Source organism: Solanum lycopersicum, chromosome 4, assembly GCF_036512215.1.
Source record: "Solanum lycopersicum chromosome 4, SLM_r2.1".
Taxonomy (NCBI): domain Eukaryota; kingdom Viridiplantae; phylum Streptophyta; class Magnoliopsida; order Solanales; family Solanaceae; genus Solanum; species Solanum lycopersicum.
This window is the reverse complement of record NC_090803.1, coordinates 52,995,890-53,010,805: the sequence shown is the minus strand read 5'-3', so window position 1 is coordinate 53,010,805 and position 14,916 is coordinate 52,995,890. Positions and strand designations below refer to the sequence as shown.

General features: G+C 30.7%; 1 protein-coding gene and 3 non-coding genes across 4 annotated transcripts; 2 read left to right on the top strand and 2 right to left on the bottom strand.

Moving 5' to 3' along the window:
- The first annotated feature begins 480 nt into the window (after nucleotides 1-480).
- LOC101250109 (protein MIZU-KUSSEI 1) lies at nucleotides 481-1,660 on the top strand. The gene has a single exon (XM_004237395.5). The coding sequence runs from the start codon at nucleotides 725-727 to the stop codon at nucleotides 1,433-1,435; it is 711 nt and encodes a 236-aa protein (XP_004237443.1). The 5' UTR covers nucleotides 481-724; the 3' UTR covers nucleotides 1,436-1,660.
- A 1,872-nt stretch (nucleotides 1,661-3,532) lies between these two features.
- Nucleotides 3,533-3,604, bottom strand: TRNAD-GUC (transfer RNA aspartic acid (anticodon GUC)). The gene has a single exon. It is a non-coding gene; the product is annotated as a tRNA-Asp (tRNA).
- Nucleotides 3,605-4,224: 620 nt separating this feature from the next.
- On the top strand, nucleotides 4,225-4,296 carry TRNAD-GUC (transfer RNA aspartic acid (anticodon GUC)). Its single transcript has one exon. It is a non-coding gene; the product is annotated as a tRNA-Asp (tRNA).
- A 563-nt stretch (nucleotides 4,297-4,859) lies between these two features.
- Nucleotides 4,860-5,020, bottom strand: LOC112941393 (U1 spliceosomal RNA). The gene has a single exon (XR_003246675.1). It is a non-coding gene; the product is annotated as a U1 spliceosomal RNA (small nuclear RNA).
- Between the last annotated feature and the right edge of the window lie 9,896 nt (nucleotides 5,021-14,916).

The following is a 14,916-nucleotide window of genomic DNA, read 5'->3' as shown; positions in this document are numbered from 1 at the left end:
GAATAACATGCTTAGATACATGACAGTAAACAACTCATCTTTATTTAATAGAGAATACAAGTATATAAAATAGTTTGACTAGATACATGACAGAATCATCACAAATACACTGAATGAATGTACTACGTACCTTCTTATTACAAAGATCATACTCTTCATCGTCTTCCTTCATTTTTCTTGTTATAATGCTTTGAGAAATGCTTTTTTTTTTATTACAAAATTAGTTGTTATAGTGACGCTATTTGAATTTCGAGATTTTCTTATATTTACTTTTGCTTCAAAGACATTAAAATTTGATATTCTTTATTTTCTCTTTTTGTATTTATCCACGTTTGCTTTTTGTCGCAACTTAAATTTATATCTATAAATCCAACAAAAATATTAGATATACATTTATTTTGCATATTTTTTTCCTATTATTCTTCTATAATCTAATATCCAATAAAAAATGTGTAATCATTACTATTCTATCCAACTCCACAAATTCAGGTACCGAATAGTAGATCAAAAAAAAGTAAACTCAAGTCAAATATCATTTTTCAAAACATCAACTTTATTGATACACAAATTATATCTATCTCATTATTCTTCCTCTATATAATTTACCTAATTTGGATTCAATCAACCTTAATTATCTCTCTTTAATGGCAATGTTTCCATTGCTGGTTCTAAATCTCCGACCTTAATTTTTTTATTTAAAAAAAGGTGAATTAATTAACCAGCAATGGAAGAGCCACAATCATCATCATTACCACCACCACCACCACCACCAGCTCCCCCCACAACTCCTTTATCCCTGGTAAAGCCTTCATCGAAAACCGATAAAAAACGTCCCGTAAAAATCTTTAGAGCGTTTCGTAATGTGTTGCGATCGTTCCCTATTATTACCCCCGTATGTAAACTCCCTTCCCTCCCCGGTGGCCGGATACCCGAAACTAAAGTGGGTGTATCCGGCACGTTGTTTGGGTATAGAAAAGGGCGTGTTAGCCTTTCTATTCAGGAAAATCCAGGAACCCTGCCTACGCTGGTAATTGACCTAGCCATGCAAACCAACACGTTGCAGAAGGAAATGAGCCTTGGGATGGTTCGTATCGCGTTGGAATGCGAAAAAAGACCTGATCATAAGGAGAAAATGAAACTTCTAGATGAGCCATGTTGGACTATGTTTGTAAATGGTAAAAAATGTGGTTATTGTTCAAAGAGAGATGCCACAGAAGAAGACCTCCATCTTATGGAGGTACTTAAGGCGGTGTCGATGGGGGCAGGCGTACTGCCCCCAAAGCCCGATGTACAAGGACAAGTGGACGATGAAATGGCCTATATGAGGGCACATTTTGAAAGAGTGGTCGGATCAAAAGACTCAGAAACCTTATACATGTTGAGCCCAGATGGAAAAAGTGAACCTGAATTGAGTATTTTCTTTGTGAGGATATGAATATATATATATATATATACACAATCATTGTAAAATGTTTTTGTTAGTTTTGTAGATATATTAATTTGTATCTTTGTAGGTGGGGAAATTATTGAACTATTTGGTGTACAGAGTTAAAAAACATTCAAAGGTTCTTAGGGTTATCTAATTTTAGATTTTTATTTTTTTCTTACAATTTTCATGTTTTGCTTTGTTGATAAATAATTCATTTTAGGGTTTAATTAATTTTGTTTGTTAGGACTTTATCACCTCCAAATTGTTGATTCTTCCTTTCTTAAAGGCTAGAGCCATTTCAATTCTTTTCAAGAAAAAGTCTGCTTGAGCGACAAATTCTAGATAGAGTGCTCGCTAAATTCAAGATATACGTGTAGGTTTATGTTTTGGTAAGTTGAGAAGGCATTGGAGTTTCTTTAATTTTTTATTTGCAGATCGTGTCTTCGATAAGCTGCATGTGTTTCACGTCTTATCTAATCATCTCTCTTCAATACATTAGGCAACTCGCTGCAATTGATGCTTTTGCACTAAACATGAAAAAGATGGAACTTGTTTCTAAAAAATTTACTCATTTCATCCTATATTTCACTTTCAAAATCCCCTAATCTAATCAGACGAATATCCCTCTTTTTCAATCAAATGAAGGGGGAATACTTATCACTATATAATTTCGAAAGGGAAGCATGGATTCACGTGAATCTAATGACATCTATGAAACTCGCCATTTCATAGATGTTACTATTTGTTGTTGTATCCGACTGTCGAGAGCTCTATATAAAACTATTGCCACAGTAAAAATGATTATTAATTACCGCTAAATATGTATTTTTAGTGGTAATTGACACTCTTTGTATATGTCCCTAAAGACATTGGTTATAATGATACTTAATCAATGCCGATAAAAAATTTAACACTTTTTATTAACATTAATATTTAATGCCGCTAAAATGTATTTAGGTATCCAAGTGAACTCATGAGAATATTTCAAAAACTATTACCTCGGGAATCGATAAAGACTCCATGTATGTCTTCTTTGACGGAAAGTTTCAAAAGAATTTTGGTAAAATAAGCAAACTCTTTTGCCTTTTAACTATTTCATTCCTTTTGTAAAATAAATAAATAAATAGGAGTAGGTTAGGTTTGATATTTTCTTTTGTTGATCAATAAGCAATTAAAATTTATTTAAAAATGGGATTAAACACATAACCATACTTATGATTAATTAACTGAAATTATTAATTTTAAACAAATCTTATAGTTACCGGTGCAACATAGAAAAAATATGTAGATATATAATTGTTTTTAATTGATTATTCAAAAAAAATTAATCAATTAATTCTAAAGTAAGTAGAATTTCTTCCTTTATTGTTATTTCGATTACAACTTTGTAAATGATGCAATTGTACTAGTTTAGTGTATGTGCATTAGTTTTAAATTACTAAATATAAGAAAAAGACTCCTAAATCTAAAAGATCTGTAAGAGCTAGGATTTTTTCCAACGTGCAATTATTACTTATCTTTTATAAAGTTGGTTTATTGCATAGTTTTAATAACGAAAAAATTAACAATTCTAATTTTAGTTGATTTCAAACTCCTAAATATTAGAATAATAATTAAATGATATATGAAATCTGAAAAGCACGGAATGATGCATTGTGTAATAACAAAGTTCAAGTGATGAGGAAACAAACATTAGAGTTCTAAATAGGAACAAGTGGATAGAGATGTGCATTCATACACTGGGGTTAAGTGGTCAGAGGAAACTAGAGTTTCTGCTCTGCTTTAATTTTTAGTTTTCCTTTATCTTTTAGGTGGTGTTTATTTTGTTTATAAATAAAACTCCCAATAAATTTGATTTTATAGATATATCTATGAAATTTGATTCGGACATTACCAATTTAGAAATGAATTTAAAATGCATTAATCATTTGGACAAAAAAATTGAGAATATATATATATGTTGAAAGTTTCAAATAATTTTGGTGAAAATAAGGAACCTTTTACCGTTTTAGGAAATTTTAATATCAAAAAAAGAATTGAAAATTATTGATGCCTTATTTTCAACTTTAAGGAATCCAAACATATTATAATATCCCAAAAAAACGCCGCTGCCGGGGATCGAACCCGGGTCACCCGCGTGACAGGCGGGAATACTTACCACTATACTACAACGACCTTATTGTTGAAAATATGATTCAATATTTAATTCAATTTTATGACACATTGGTCCCACATGACAATTGTGCTTCCTACATCGCATCCTACATGTATCATGCTATGTAGGATACAAGTTCTACTTGTTTAATTTTACACAAATTTAAGTGTCTAATTATGCACACTCAAAGTTAGAGGACATAATTGTCCGCTGAAATCAAGCTAAGGGTCATTTTTATGTATTATGCCTATATATAACTCCACTAACGTAAACTACCTTCTCAAGTGTCACAACAAAATTGGTAATACTTTTTATGGCCTCAACATCTCAGTTCAATCTCCTTTACAAATCCTTTAGCCACGTCAAAATCTATCATTAATTTAGTTAGAACAATAAAAAATCGCAATAAAATATGTTATAAGTTGGTAAAACTGAATCAATCATACTATAAATTGTAAGTTTGTCAATTCTAAAATGATACAATATAGTTGCCCCTTTTCAAGCAAATTGTTAGATGATAATAATTAATCTTTTCATATTTGGGAAGTGAAAAGGACAAATATTGTAAGACGAGGAACAAAATATTTATGAAAATAAAGATATTGACAATTAAATAATATCCATTTGATTTGACAACAAAGTCGTTGTAGTATAGTGGTAAGTATTCCCGCCTGTCACGCGGGTGACCCGGGTTCGATCCCCGGCAACGGCGCTTTTTTTTTTTGGCTAACAACAATTCCTAAATAAGATAAAAAAATATTTTCTGAACTGAATTTTTTTAAAATTAAAAAGAACCTTAATTAGGAAAATAAGGCGTCAATAATTTCCCCACAATTAAAAAAACGTATTATGATAGGAAAGTCTCATGAATAAAATCAGTATTAAATTTTGTAATTCTCTAGTATCTAAAATCAGTTTTGGTGGAATATGGTACAAGTAGAATTAAATTCATTGTGCAAAGTTGTACACTATAGTGACGCCTCTTCATGTTGATAATTTCAACAATATAATGTGCGTTCATGGTTTGTTTTGGTGCTCGATGGAACCCATGGAGCGCGTTACAATTTGCGAGTGTCCTAAAATTGATTATCCCGACTATTTTTATTCCATATATAGCTTTTGATCCAGAAGAAAAGACCTAGGTCTTTACTCATTTTAATTAAGTGACATTAAATTGAATATTCAATAAGCAACATATGTACAAGATTCAACGTTTTAGAATCATACTCGCTTGAAAATTCAGATGAACGTAACAAAGTTAAGGCTTAGTATTGGGCAGGGGCCGCGCGAACGCAGGCCCCCTCAGCAACAAATTATGACGTAGGCTCGACCACTTGGGTCGACCTTAGGCAGGCACCCCTCCAAAGTGCAATGGAGGTCACAAGCCTAGGCCATGGGTCTTATTGATCACCCATTGACCCTGTCCAGGTAAGTATGTTAACCACTCTGCTCAGCCCATTACTTATGCTATGGCTTTTGCTCCGCTTTCTCTTAAATGATGATGTGGGACATAATTCATGAGAGATGTATCATTCTAATAAGTTTCTCTTTGTTTTTTTCTTTCTATTTAATGGATTGAATTTTGATTTACCAAGTACTTACAATTTGTTTGAATGGTAGTTGTATATATTTCGATAATGTATTGTATTATTTTGAGGAATGGAAAATTTTAAAAGAAGTTTAATTCTTCATCGTTACATAGTATCATATTTACTTGGTATTTTTCTAAAAAAAATAATCTAAAAATCTACATGTTTTTAATCTTCAATATGGTTCAACTTAACCTTAAAAAGTAGAGTATGACATTTATAATATCAGCATATTCGTCCTTATTTTTCCAAATTTGGTGTATTTAGTTTTTATAGAAGATAAATAACAACAGATTTTAACATTTCTTGCATAAATATACATGGGAAAAATGATAAAATGCTTGTATATTTCCAACACATTAGAAGAGAAACTTTAGTCACAAGCTATAATTTGTTTAAGCATAAAACCTTTTAAAGTATCTAAATATCTATTACACTTCTTAAAATCCCTAACTGAACTTTTTCCTGGTAAAGCTAAAAAAATAGGTACATTTTTGGTTCCTAAGTCACAAAGTAAAATTTTGGCATCCTAAAAACCTAAGGAGAAAGAAAACAAACACATACAATACCACTTTACATATAGTAACTTAGTTGGATCTCATATGCTGGCCAGTGTTATCAAAGTAAGTAGTATATCTTAGTTTTGTTGGGTTGAAAACTAGGGCGTCATGCGGAAGCTTACAATTAAAAATTACATAGTTCATAAATTATAAGGTAAAAATTTATATCCAAAACATAATATTATTATATGAAAACTAATATAAGGGGAAAATATTAAAACTATTGAGATAACAAATCTCCCCATAAACTAAACTCTTAAATGTCTATATTGTGAAAACTATTGTGAGAATAAAAATCTTCAATTTATATGATCCCACTATTAATAGAATGATCTTGTTGACTTATATTACTAAAATCTTAACAAAATGAAGATTAATTAGTCAATTCTCATAATGTTTTTATTTTACGTTATTTTAATTTGAGAAATAATTTATAGTAATAACAATTATGGGTCGAAGTACTTCATAAAGAAACAACAAAAATATCCAAAAGCAAAATTGTCATCATACCAAGCATATGAATTTTAACACTACGGAAAGCTACCGTTAATATATAATGTTTATGTTTAAATAAACTATTAGGCTTAATATTGCATATATGGAAATGTAACTGTCTTTTTTATTTGAAAATTGAATTGTTAAATCTCATATTGTATAAATTATAGAAAAATAAAAAATGAAACAAAAGGGGTGAAAATGAACAATATATGTGTGTTCACAAACATATTGCATAAAGTATTATCAAATTCATCATGTATTAATAGAAGTTTATCAATTAAGTAGCACTTAAAAGAACGAAAAAAGGTTAAAATTATCCTTGAGCTATCCGAAATAGCTTAAATATACCCTTGAACTATATTTCGGTTCAAATATACCTTTCTCCTCAAATTATAGGTTCAAAAATACCCTTCTCATTAACATGATCTGTTAAACGCCACTTGGATGCCATGTGAATTCCACATGACGTGCCACATAAGTCAATAGAGTTTCACTCATGCCACGTAGAAAATAAACTTACTCCTAATTTCACTCAATTTTCTCTATTTCCCTTAGAATTTAGAAACGATTTCACTGAAGAATATAGAATCCCTTTCCCTTAGAACTTATGTATTTTGTGAAATCGTTGTAAGGAAATAGAGAAATGAGGAAAAGGGATTCTATGTTCTTCAGTGAAATCGTTTCTAAATTCTACGGAAAATGGAGAAAATTGGGGGAAATCAGGGGTAAGTTTATTAGTCTACGTGGCATGAGTGACACTCTATTGGCTTATGTGGCATTCCATGTGACATTCACATGGTATCTAAGTGACATTTAACCGATTTTGTTAATGAGAAGGGTATTTATGACCCTATAGTTTGACGGTAAGGGTATATTTGAGCCGAAATATAGTTCAAGGGTATATTTGAGCTATTTCTGATAGTTCAAAGGTATTTTTGACCCTTTTCCGCTTAAAAGAATAATGATTAATGACACAAAACAAAAACAATACAAAATGATACGAAATTTCATAAAAATATGAGTTGCATATCAAATTTATTTTGGACAACCATGCCTTAACTCCAAAATGGAAAAGAAAAGCTCAAAACATAAGCTGATATAAAAAAGATCTAAAGGAATATATATATATAGGACATTTCTTGTACTTTTATGCTTAATATTTGAACTATATGTCAAAAGCTGATCTTTTTAATTTCAAAATGAAGTTATATGTTTTTCTCCTCAGTTAGTTTTTGATGACATGTAACTATATCATCAATTATAATTATAACGTCATAACTAAAAAAATCAAGTGTAGTTGTTGGACTTCACACACTATCATGATGTAATTAGAATATTACTATTTAATGAATAAATAATTTTATTTTGATTTAGTGAAGGAGCAAAATGGTAATCCAACTCTAAAGGTTGGAGCTTTCCATTTTTATAATATATGATGATAAAATAAAATAAAATATAATATATATTATGATGATATAAATATTGATTTGATTATTATTTTTGTAATAAAATTGTATTATGTCTCTATTTATAAAATATCAATATAAAATATCAAATGATATTATGAACATGACTATTAATATGGAAGAGTAATGTATGAAAAACTGAATTCTTTGTTAACACCATTGTTGGCTTGCTATAACAAAATATTTTTGTAATACTATCTTGCCTATGTTGAAGAAATCGGAGCATCTTTCCAATCATAATGTTGTGTAGCAGTACTTGTTGCAGTCATATACTCTATTTCAGCAGTTGATAAAACAACAATTTGTTGTTTCTTTGAAGACCATGAAAGTACATCAGATTCCAAATAAAATGCATAGTCAGAAGTACTTTTTCTTTGCATCGTATCACTGGGGGTGGACATTCGGTAAGTTGGTTTGGTTTCAATTTTTTTTTGTTTTTTTTATTTTCGATTTTTGTACAACGTATATCGAATATTGAATCGAAATAATTTGATTCGATTCGATTTTTATTATTTCGGTTTGGTTTTTTTATTTCGATTTTTTTAATGGGCCTGCTTAGTGGGCTTTTTAAAATTTAAAATTTTACAAATTTTTTTGTTTGATTTTTCAGCTTAATGGTCTAAAAATAGTTACATCAAAAAGTGTCTTTTACTTTTTAAAATTTTTATTTTAAATTATAATATTTATTATTTAACATTAATAATTAATATAATATAAATATATATATCATAATATAATATATTTCAGTAAATCAAAATACCGAATAACACAAAATTACATATCAAAACAGAATCAAAATATCGAAAAATACAAAAATGTATATCGAATACCGAATCGAAAATCGAAATCAAAATACCAAAAAAAATTGATTCAGTTCGGAATTTCGGTGTTTATGCACAATCCTACATATCACTAGCCCAATCACTATCAGCAAATTCAACAAGATTACTATCACTAGTCTTTCACTACAGGAAAATTGCGAATTATATGGAGATTTATTTCGGAATTAGTATGAAAATTTGTAAGATAATAAATTTCCTGCGAATTTTCATACAAATCTCCAGAAAAATCATCATATAATTCACAATGTTTTTGTAGTGTTCGATAAAATATGTCATGAGAGTGTGTACCTTGCATATACCTTAAAATTTTCTTGGTTGCTTGCAAGTAAGATTGATGAGGAACCTCCATAAATCTGCTAATTAATCCAACTCCATAAGCAATATCATACCTTATACACTATAATAAAAATAATTTTTATCGACATTAAATATTGACACTAATAAAGAATGCTAAAGTCTTTATCGATATAAGTTAAGTGTCATTAGAACCAATGTCGCAAAAGGTTTTAGGGACATATAAAAAGAGTAACAATTGCCACTAAAAATACATATTTAGCAGTAATTAAGAATTTAATGTCGCTAACGATACTTTTGTTATAGTGGTAGAAGTTACGTGTTTTAGACTCCCTACCATTTTTTTTAATTATGTAGCATCAACAAAATCGTATGTGTCATCTTTGGTAAACTTCAAGTTCTCTCGGCAGAATTCAGGATCAATTAGACTTTATTCATATTTGATATATTTTAAAAATATCATCTCATTATTTTTTATTTTTTATTTTCTTGTATCCTTGAATAACCATTCTTCCTTAAAATCATTTGCTTCTCCAATTGAATTGTAGTTGTTCTTACATGTCTATTCGACGTCACTTGATCATGTAATATGATATCTAAAAACAATCTACGTTTATCGACAAATTTTAACAATGAACAAATTTTTGTTATTAAATAATGGCGAATCATCTACAAAGTTACAAATACGTCACTAAAAAAACTAAAAGTAGATCAACTTCATATGATGGGCTAGCGATGAAATATCAAATACATTGCCAAAATTTGGCGCCAATTTTACGCACCATAAATTTAATCGGATCAAAATAGTGTACAATAGTTTGGTAGTTTCTAAATTAAATAGCTACTAATGGATGATGATATAATTAACTAGAATTTTTATACCCCATTTTAATTGGATCAAAATTGTGTATAATATTTTGGTAATTTCTAAATTAATTATCTAAGTTAAGAAGTCGTCACCTAATTATTACGGTGAATTAGGGCACTTAAAATTAATTAAACTCTTTGTCTAAAGTTAACTCCATTTAAGATCTTACTAACCATTAGATTCTAGGTACAAAGTTCAATTAATCTAAAGGAAGGGATTGATTCATCCTTTCAGATCCATAAAAAATGGTTAATCAGCCGAACTTAATTGATTAGTTTGGTTAAGTGAATAGATAATAATAAGGGTAAATTAATTGACTAAGAAATCTTTTATATTTGAAAGTAATATGGATGTAGAAAAGTTTTACACTTGGACACATGAACCAAGACAATCATAAAATAAGAGTTGATTTTTATATAGAAACCATTTGTTGTTGAAATCTTTATTTTACAAAAAAAAAAGAATTTGTCAAGGTTATATCATGTGTCGAGTGGGCTAAAACAATGTATAGACTTCGTCTTTTTGAAAAAATAAAAACTATCATTTTTTTTAACTAAATTAAAACTTCAAGATTTGACCTAAAGTAGGACTCGTCGACTCCGACGGTCTACATGTCAAAAAAAAAAGATTTGTTAGGAAAGGTAAGATGCTCCTTTTTAATAGTGAGAAAGAACCTTGGACTGCTTTTTAAATTGGGCTAATAATTGAGTATAAATCTAACGACCTTTTCCCCTTTAATTAATTAATTAATTAGGGTTTCTTATCAATAACTAGCACAAAAAAATTTAGCAAGTAAGAAACTTGAAATAAAGTAACAGCTAACGACAATCTATTTAAAGAAGACAACAATAAAGTAATAGTAGTAAAGTTTTGAAAATAAAATATATAATTTTAAGATAGTGAAAATGATAATAGGAAGATAATGTTCATAAAAAAAAATAAAAGCTAAAGTAATATATATAATTACTGTGTAATAGTAATAAATGTAAAATAGTAGTGAATTATAAAGTATTCCGCATATTTGTAATTTTAGAAGCTAAAAAAATGAATGAGAGGAAAGGAGGGACAAAATTGGGCGTGAACAAAAATATTATGACCAAATTAGCAACTAAATATACATCGCTAGGCCTTTTAATATTTATCTAACTCTTGTATGCACAATTTCTACCTAAAATCCATAGCTAATATTTAGAAAAAAAATATTTAACTTTTTAAAAGTAAAATCTCGCTAATATTTTAAGACTAAAAAGACATAGGATTTTGTAAGACTAAATTATTTTTTTTTGGAAATCTGAAAAAAGAAATTCTCTCTATTGATATGAAGAACTCTCCAGAACTCTTTGAAGACTAGGGTTTCTCTCGTATCGATCCTCTCCGTTGAACCATCACCCTACTGTATGCAGTTTTCGACAAACCCTTTCATCAACAAATATCTCAGGCAAACTCTTGTGAGTTTAGGGGGAAAACTCTTGTGTCAATTAGAGAATTCTACAACAAAGAAGGCAAGGAATCACCTACTACAAAAGGTAATAATCATTTTATTAGATTTTTTTTAGAAATGAAGTCTTTGTTAACCCCCCTCCCCCCCCCCCCCCACACACACCACCACCAATTGTCAAGATTATAATTTCATTATACTGAATTAAAATTGAATTAAAAATTTTTACTACCTAAAATAAAACAAAGCATAAACATAAACATAAACTAATCAGCATTCCCTTGACGAATGAATAACCTGATAGAAGAAGAAGGAGAAGAATTAGAGGAAGGAGAAGAAATAGAAGGAAATGAGAAGAGAATCTGGACAAAAGAGAATTTAGAAAAGATGAGAAAATACCATTGTTCATGTAAGAACCCCACTTTCCCATGTCAGGGTGGTTATGATAGTGTTAACTGCCCTGATTTCATGGTTGAATCCTCGCCCTTGCTATTCTTTAAACTGATCTCAATCTCAGTCGTTCAATTTAAAATAAATGATATTAGTCTCCTTTACTTTACTCGATTTCAACTCTCTACAACTACATTTGTGTCATTGGAATTCTCATATCATAACATATTAGCTCCCATGAATTCAGCCTTGACCTCAAGGATCAACAATCAAACCCTAGAAACTTTGCCTTAAGGGATTGGTGGTCCTCCCATGTTGCATTTTCCGGAGGAAGATTAGACTATTGCACCAATACCTTTACAACTACAACATTATTTCTCTTAATTTGTTGTCTGTGAAGACTAGCTATTGGCTTCACTTGAAATTGATCATCTTTTCCCGTACTAGGTAGATTAGTCTGAATTACGACTTTGTCACCCACCTTTTTCTTGAGAAGCGATACATGGAACACTAAGTGAATCTTAAAATCAGGGAGGAGTTCTAACTTGTAAGCTACATTACCAACCTTAGCAATCACTCTATAGGGTCCACAATACTTGGATCTTAGTTTTAAGTGTTGGCAACAAAAAATTATTTATATAGTTGTAATTTGAGGTAGACCTAGTCATTCACCTGAAATTCTCTTTTTTGATCTCTTATTGTCTGCATATAGTTTCATCATTTTCTGCGCTTAACTGAGGTTATCCTTCAATAGTTGAAGCCGTTGTTGCCGTATTACTTCATCATCAGCCGCAGTACCATGGTTTTAAGTAGAGGACCAATTTACACTTGAGGTGGAGAGTAACCATATAAAGCTTTAAAAGGTATGCATTATAGATTAGTGTGAAAATTTGTGCAATGACTCCCTCGAGTAGGTCTGTTTGCAATCATACACCTCAAGTAATTTTCGAAACATGTATTCACTTGTTCTGTTTGGCCATCACTTTGAGGGTGATATGCAGTAATATAGTTCAATTATATACCTAACTTCTTGAACGGGGGCTGCCAAAAGTTGCTCAAATTTTTTTTGTATCTGTCAGTGACAATAGACTCGGAAACTCCATGTAAACAGTGTATCTTTTCCAAAAATATATCATCTATAGTGACTACATTATAGGGATGTTAAAGTGTAATGAAGTGAGCATACTTGGTCATGTTGTCCACCACCACCAGTATGATCTTTTTTCTAGACTTCGGTAACCCATCTATGATATCCATAAAAATATGACTCTATGATATCCACATATACTTTTCCTTTTTAAAAAAGAAATACTCGAAGAAGAATGCCATAGATTAAGACCTTGTTGTCCTACAGTAGTCTAAGCTAGCAACGTAAGAATTGACTATCACCCTCATAGTTATTGGTCACTTCCTGTATCCACAATGGAATTATGGTGTTGATCGTCATTAGTTGACCAGTCTCTTGCATTCGAATACCATATACAATCTCTTTCTGTCTACAAAGGGCAATAACAACCCTATTTTCAGCAACCCTTTTATATTGTACTTCGTAGTCTAACCCCATTAATGTTGTTAGGACCTTCTGTAAGATAGCTGGATGACATTTTACTCCCAAATATTTAAAGTTATAATGATCATTTCTAACCACAAAATGCTTGAATTAGAGGTAATGTCTCCATTTATATACCACATTCAAAAAGACCATATACTCCTTATAGATATACTTACCCCTATGTGTAAGTGATAAAACCTTACTAAAGTATCTATAGGTATACCTTTTTGCAGGAGAAAAACACCTATACCCCCATAGCTTACATCAGTTTCAACAATAAAAACCTGAGTATAATCAGGTACGACTAACACTAGGGTAGATGACATCTCAGTTTAAGAGCATTAAAAGTTGATTTTGACTCCGTGCTCCACCAAAATACCTCTTTCATAAGTAGATCAATCAGGGGTCTGCATATAGTACCATAAAAGCCACTTATTTCTGCTAATAAACTGTCAAACTGAAATAATTTCTAGAAGCCTTTACTAAGTGTTGTCTAGGGCACTCGACCATCGCCTGAATCTTGCTTGGGTAAGTAGATACTCTTTCATTGGTGATAATATGACTCAAGTACTCTATCCTTGACTGGCTAAATGAGGATTGTTCCCTCAATGTCTTAAAAACAGTTAATAGATGTTGTACATGATCTTCAATTTAAAGACTGTAAATGAAAATATCATAAAAAAGAATACCAAGACAAACCTCCTAATATAAGGATGAAAACTTGATTCATCAAGGGTTGAAATGTGGCATGGATATTTATCAATCCAAAGGGCAAAATGCGAAACTTATATTGCCCCAAATAAGTCCTAAATGCAGTCTTATACAGATCCTCACTCTTCATCATAATTTGATGATATCCAACTCTTAGATCAACCTTGGAAAAAATTAGAAATCTGTGTAACTCACCTAACAAATACTCTACAATAAGAATTGAATACTTGTCTTTGACAGTGATATCATTCAACCCTCAATAATTGATACAAAATCTCAAGTTCATCCTTTTCTTTTACCAACAAGGCCAGGGACGAGAACGAAGACTGAATTGGTCTGATTATTTCATTATTCAACATCTCTTTAACTTGTTTTTCCAACTCATTTTTTGGAAATAATTGTATCTATTAGGACTTAAGCTCACTGGGTCAGACCTAAGCATTAAATTAATATTTGTGAAATTTGATTGGAGGTAAGGACTTCGACTCATACATCAACAAACTTATCTAATACCTATAGTATAACCTCCATTTTCTTAATCCTGATCTGTTGTATTGTTCATCATGAATAGATGGGTAGTTAAATCATTTCTCCTTTTAAGTTACTTACCCATAACACCACTATTGATCATGCTAAGCCTGCCATCTTCAAATGCCTTTCAACACTAACTTATTATTCTTCCTCCCAATAGTTACACAATTCCTCTCAGGGTCAAACTTAGTAGGGTTATAGATTTTCATCCAATCATTCCCTATAACAAGATCACATACACCTAGTGGAATTATCAACAGACCTTCTTGAAATGTCTTAGCATGCATTTTCCATTGGAATCCAAGAACAAGAAAGAGTTACCGTCTGCTACTATTACTCGCACCAGGGGGCAATATATAACATGGTAACCTATCTCTTTGACAGTGTCAGCATCCATGAAACTATGGGTACTCCGAGAGTCTATCAGTATAGTAAATTCTATGTTCTTAATGTTATCCTTCACTAATATTGAATTGACCCCTTGATTGTGTCCAGACAATGCACTTAAGCACAACTTCCTCTATTGCTGTTCAATATCACCTTCAATTACCATATCTGCTGGTAATTCACTGATTTTTGTATTGGCCTCCACT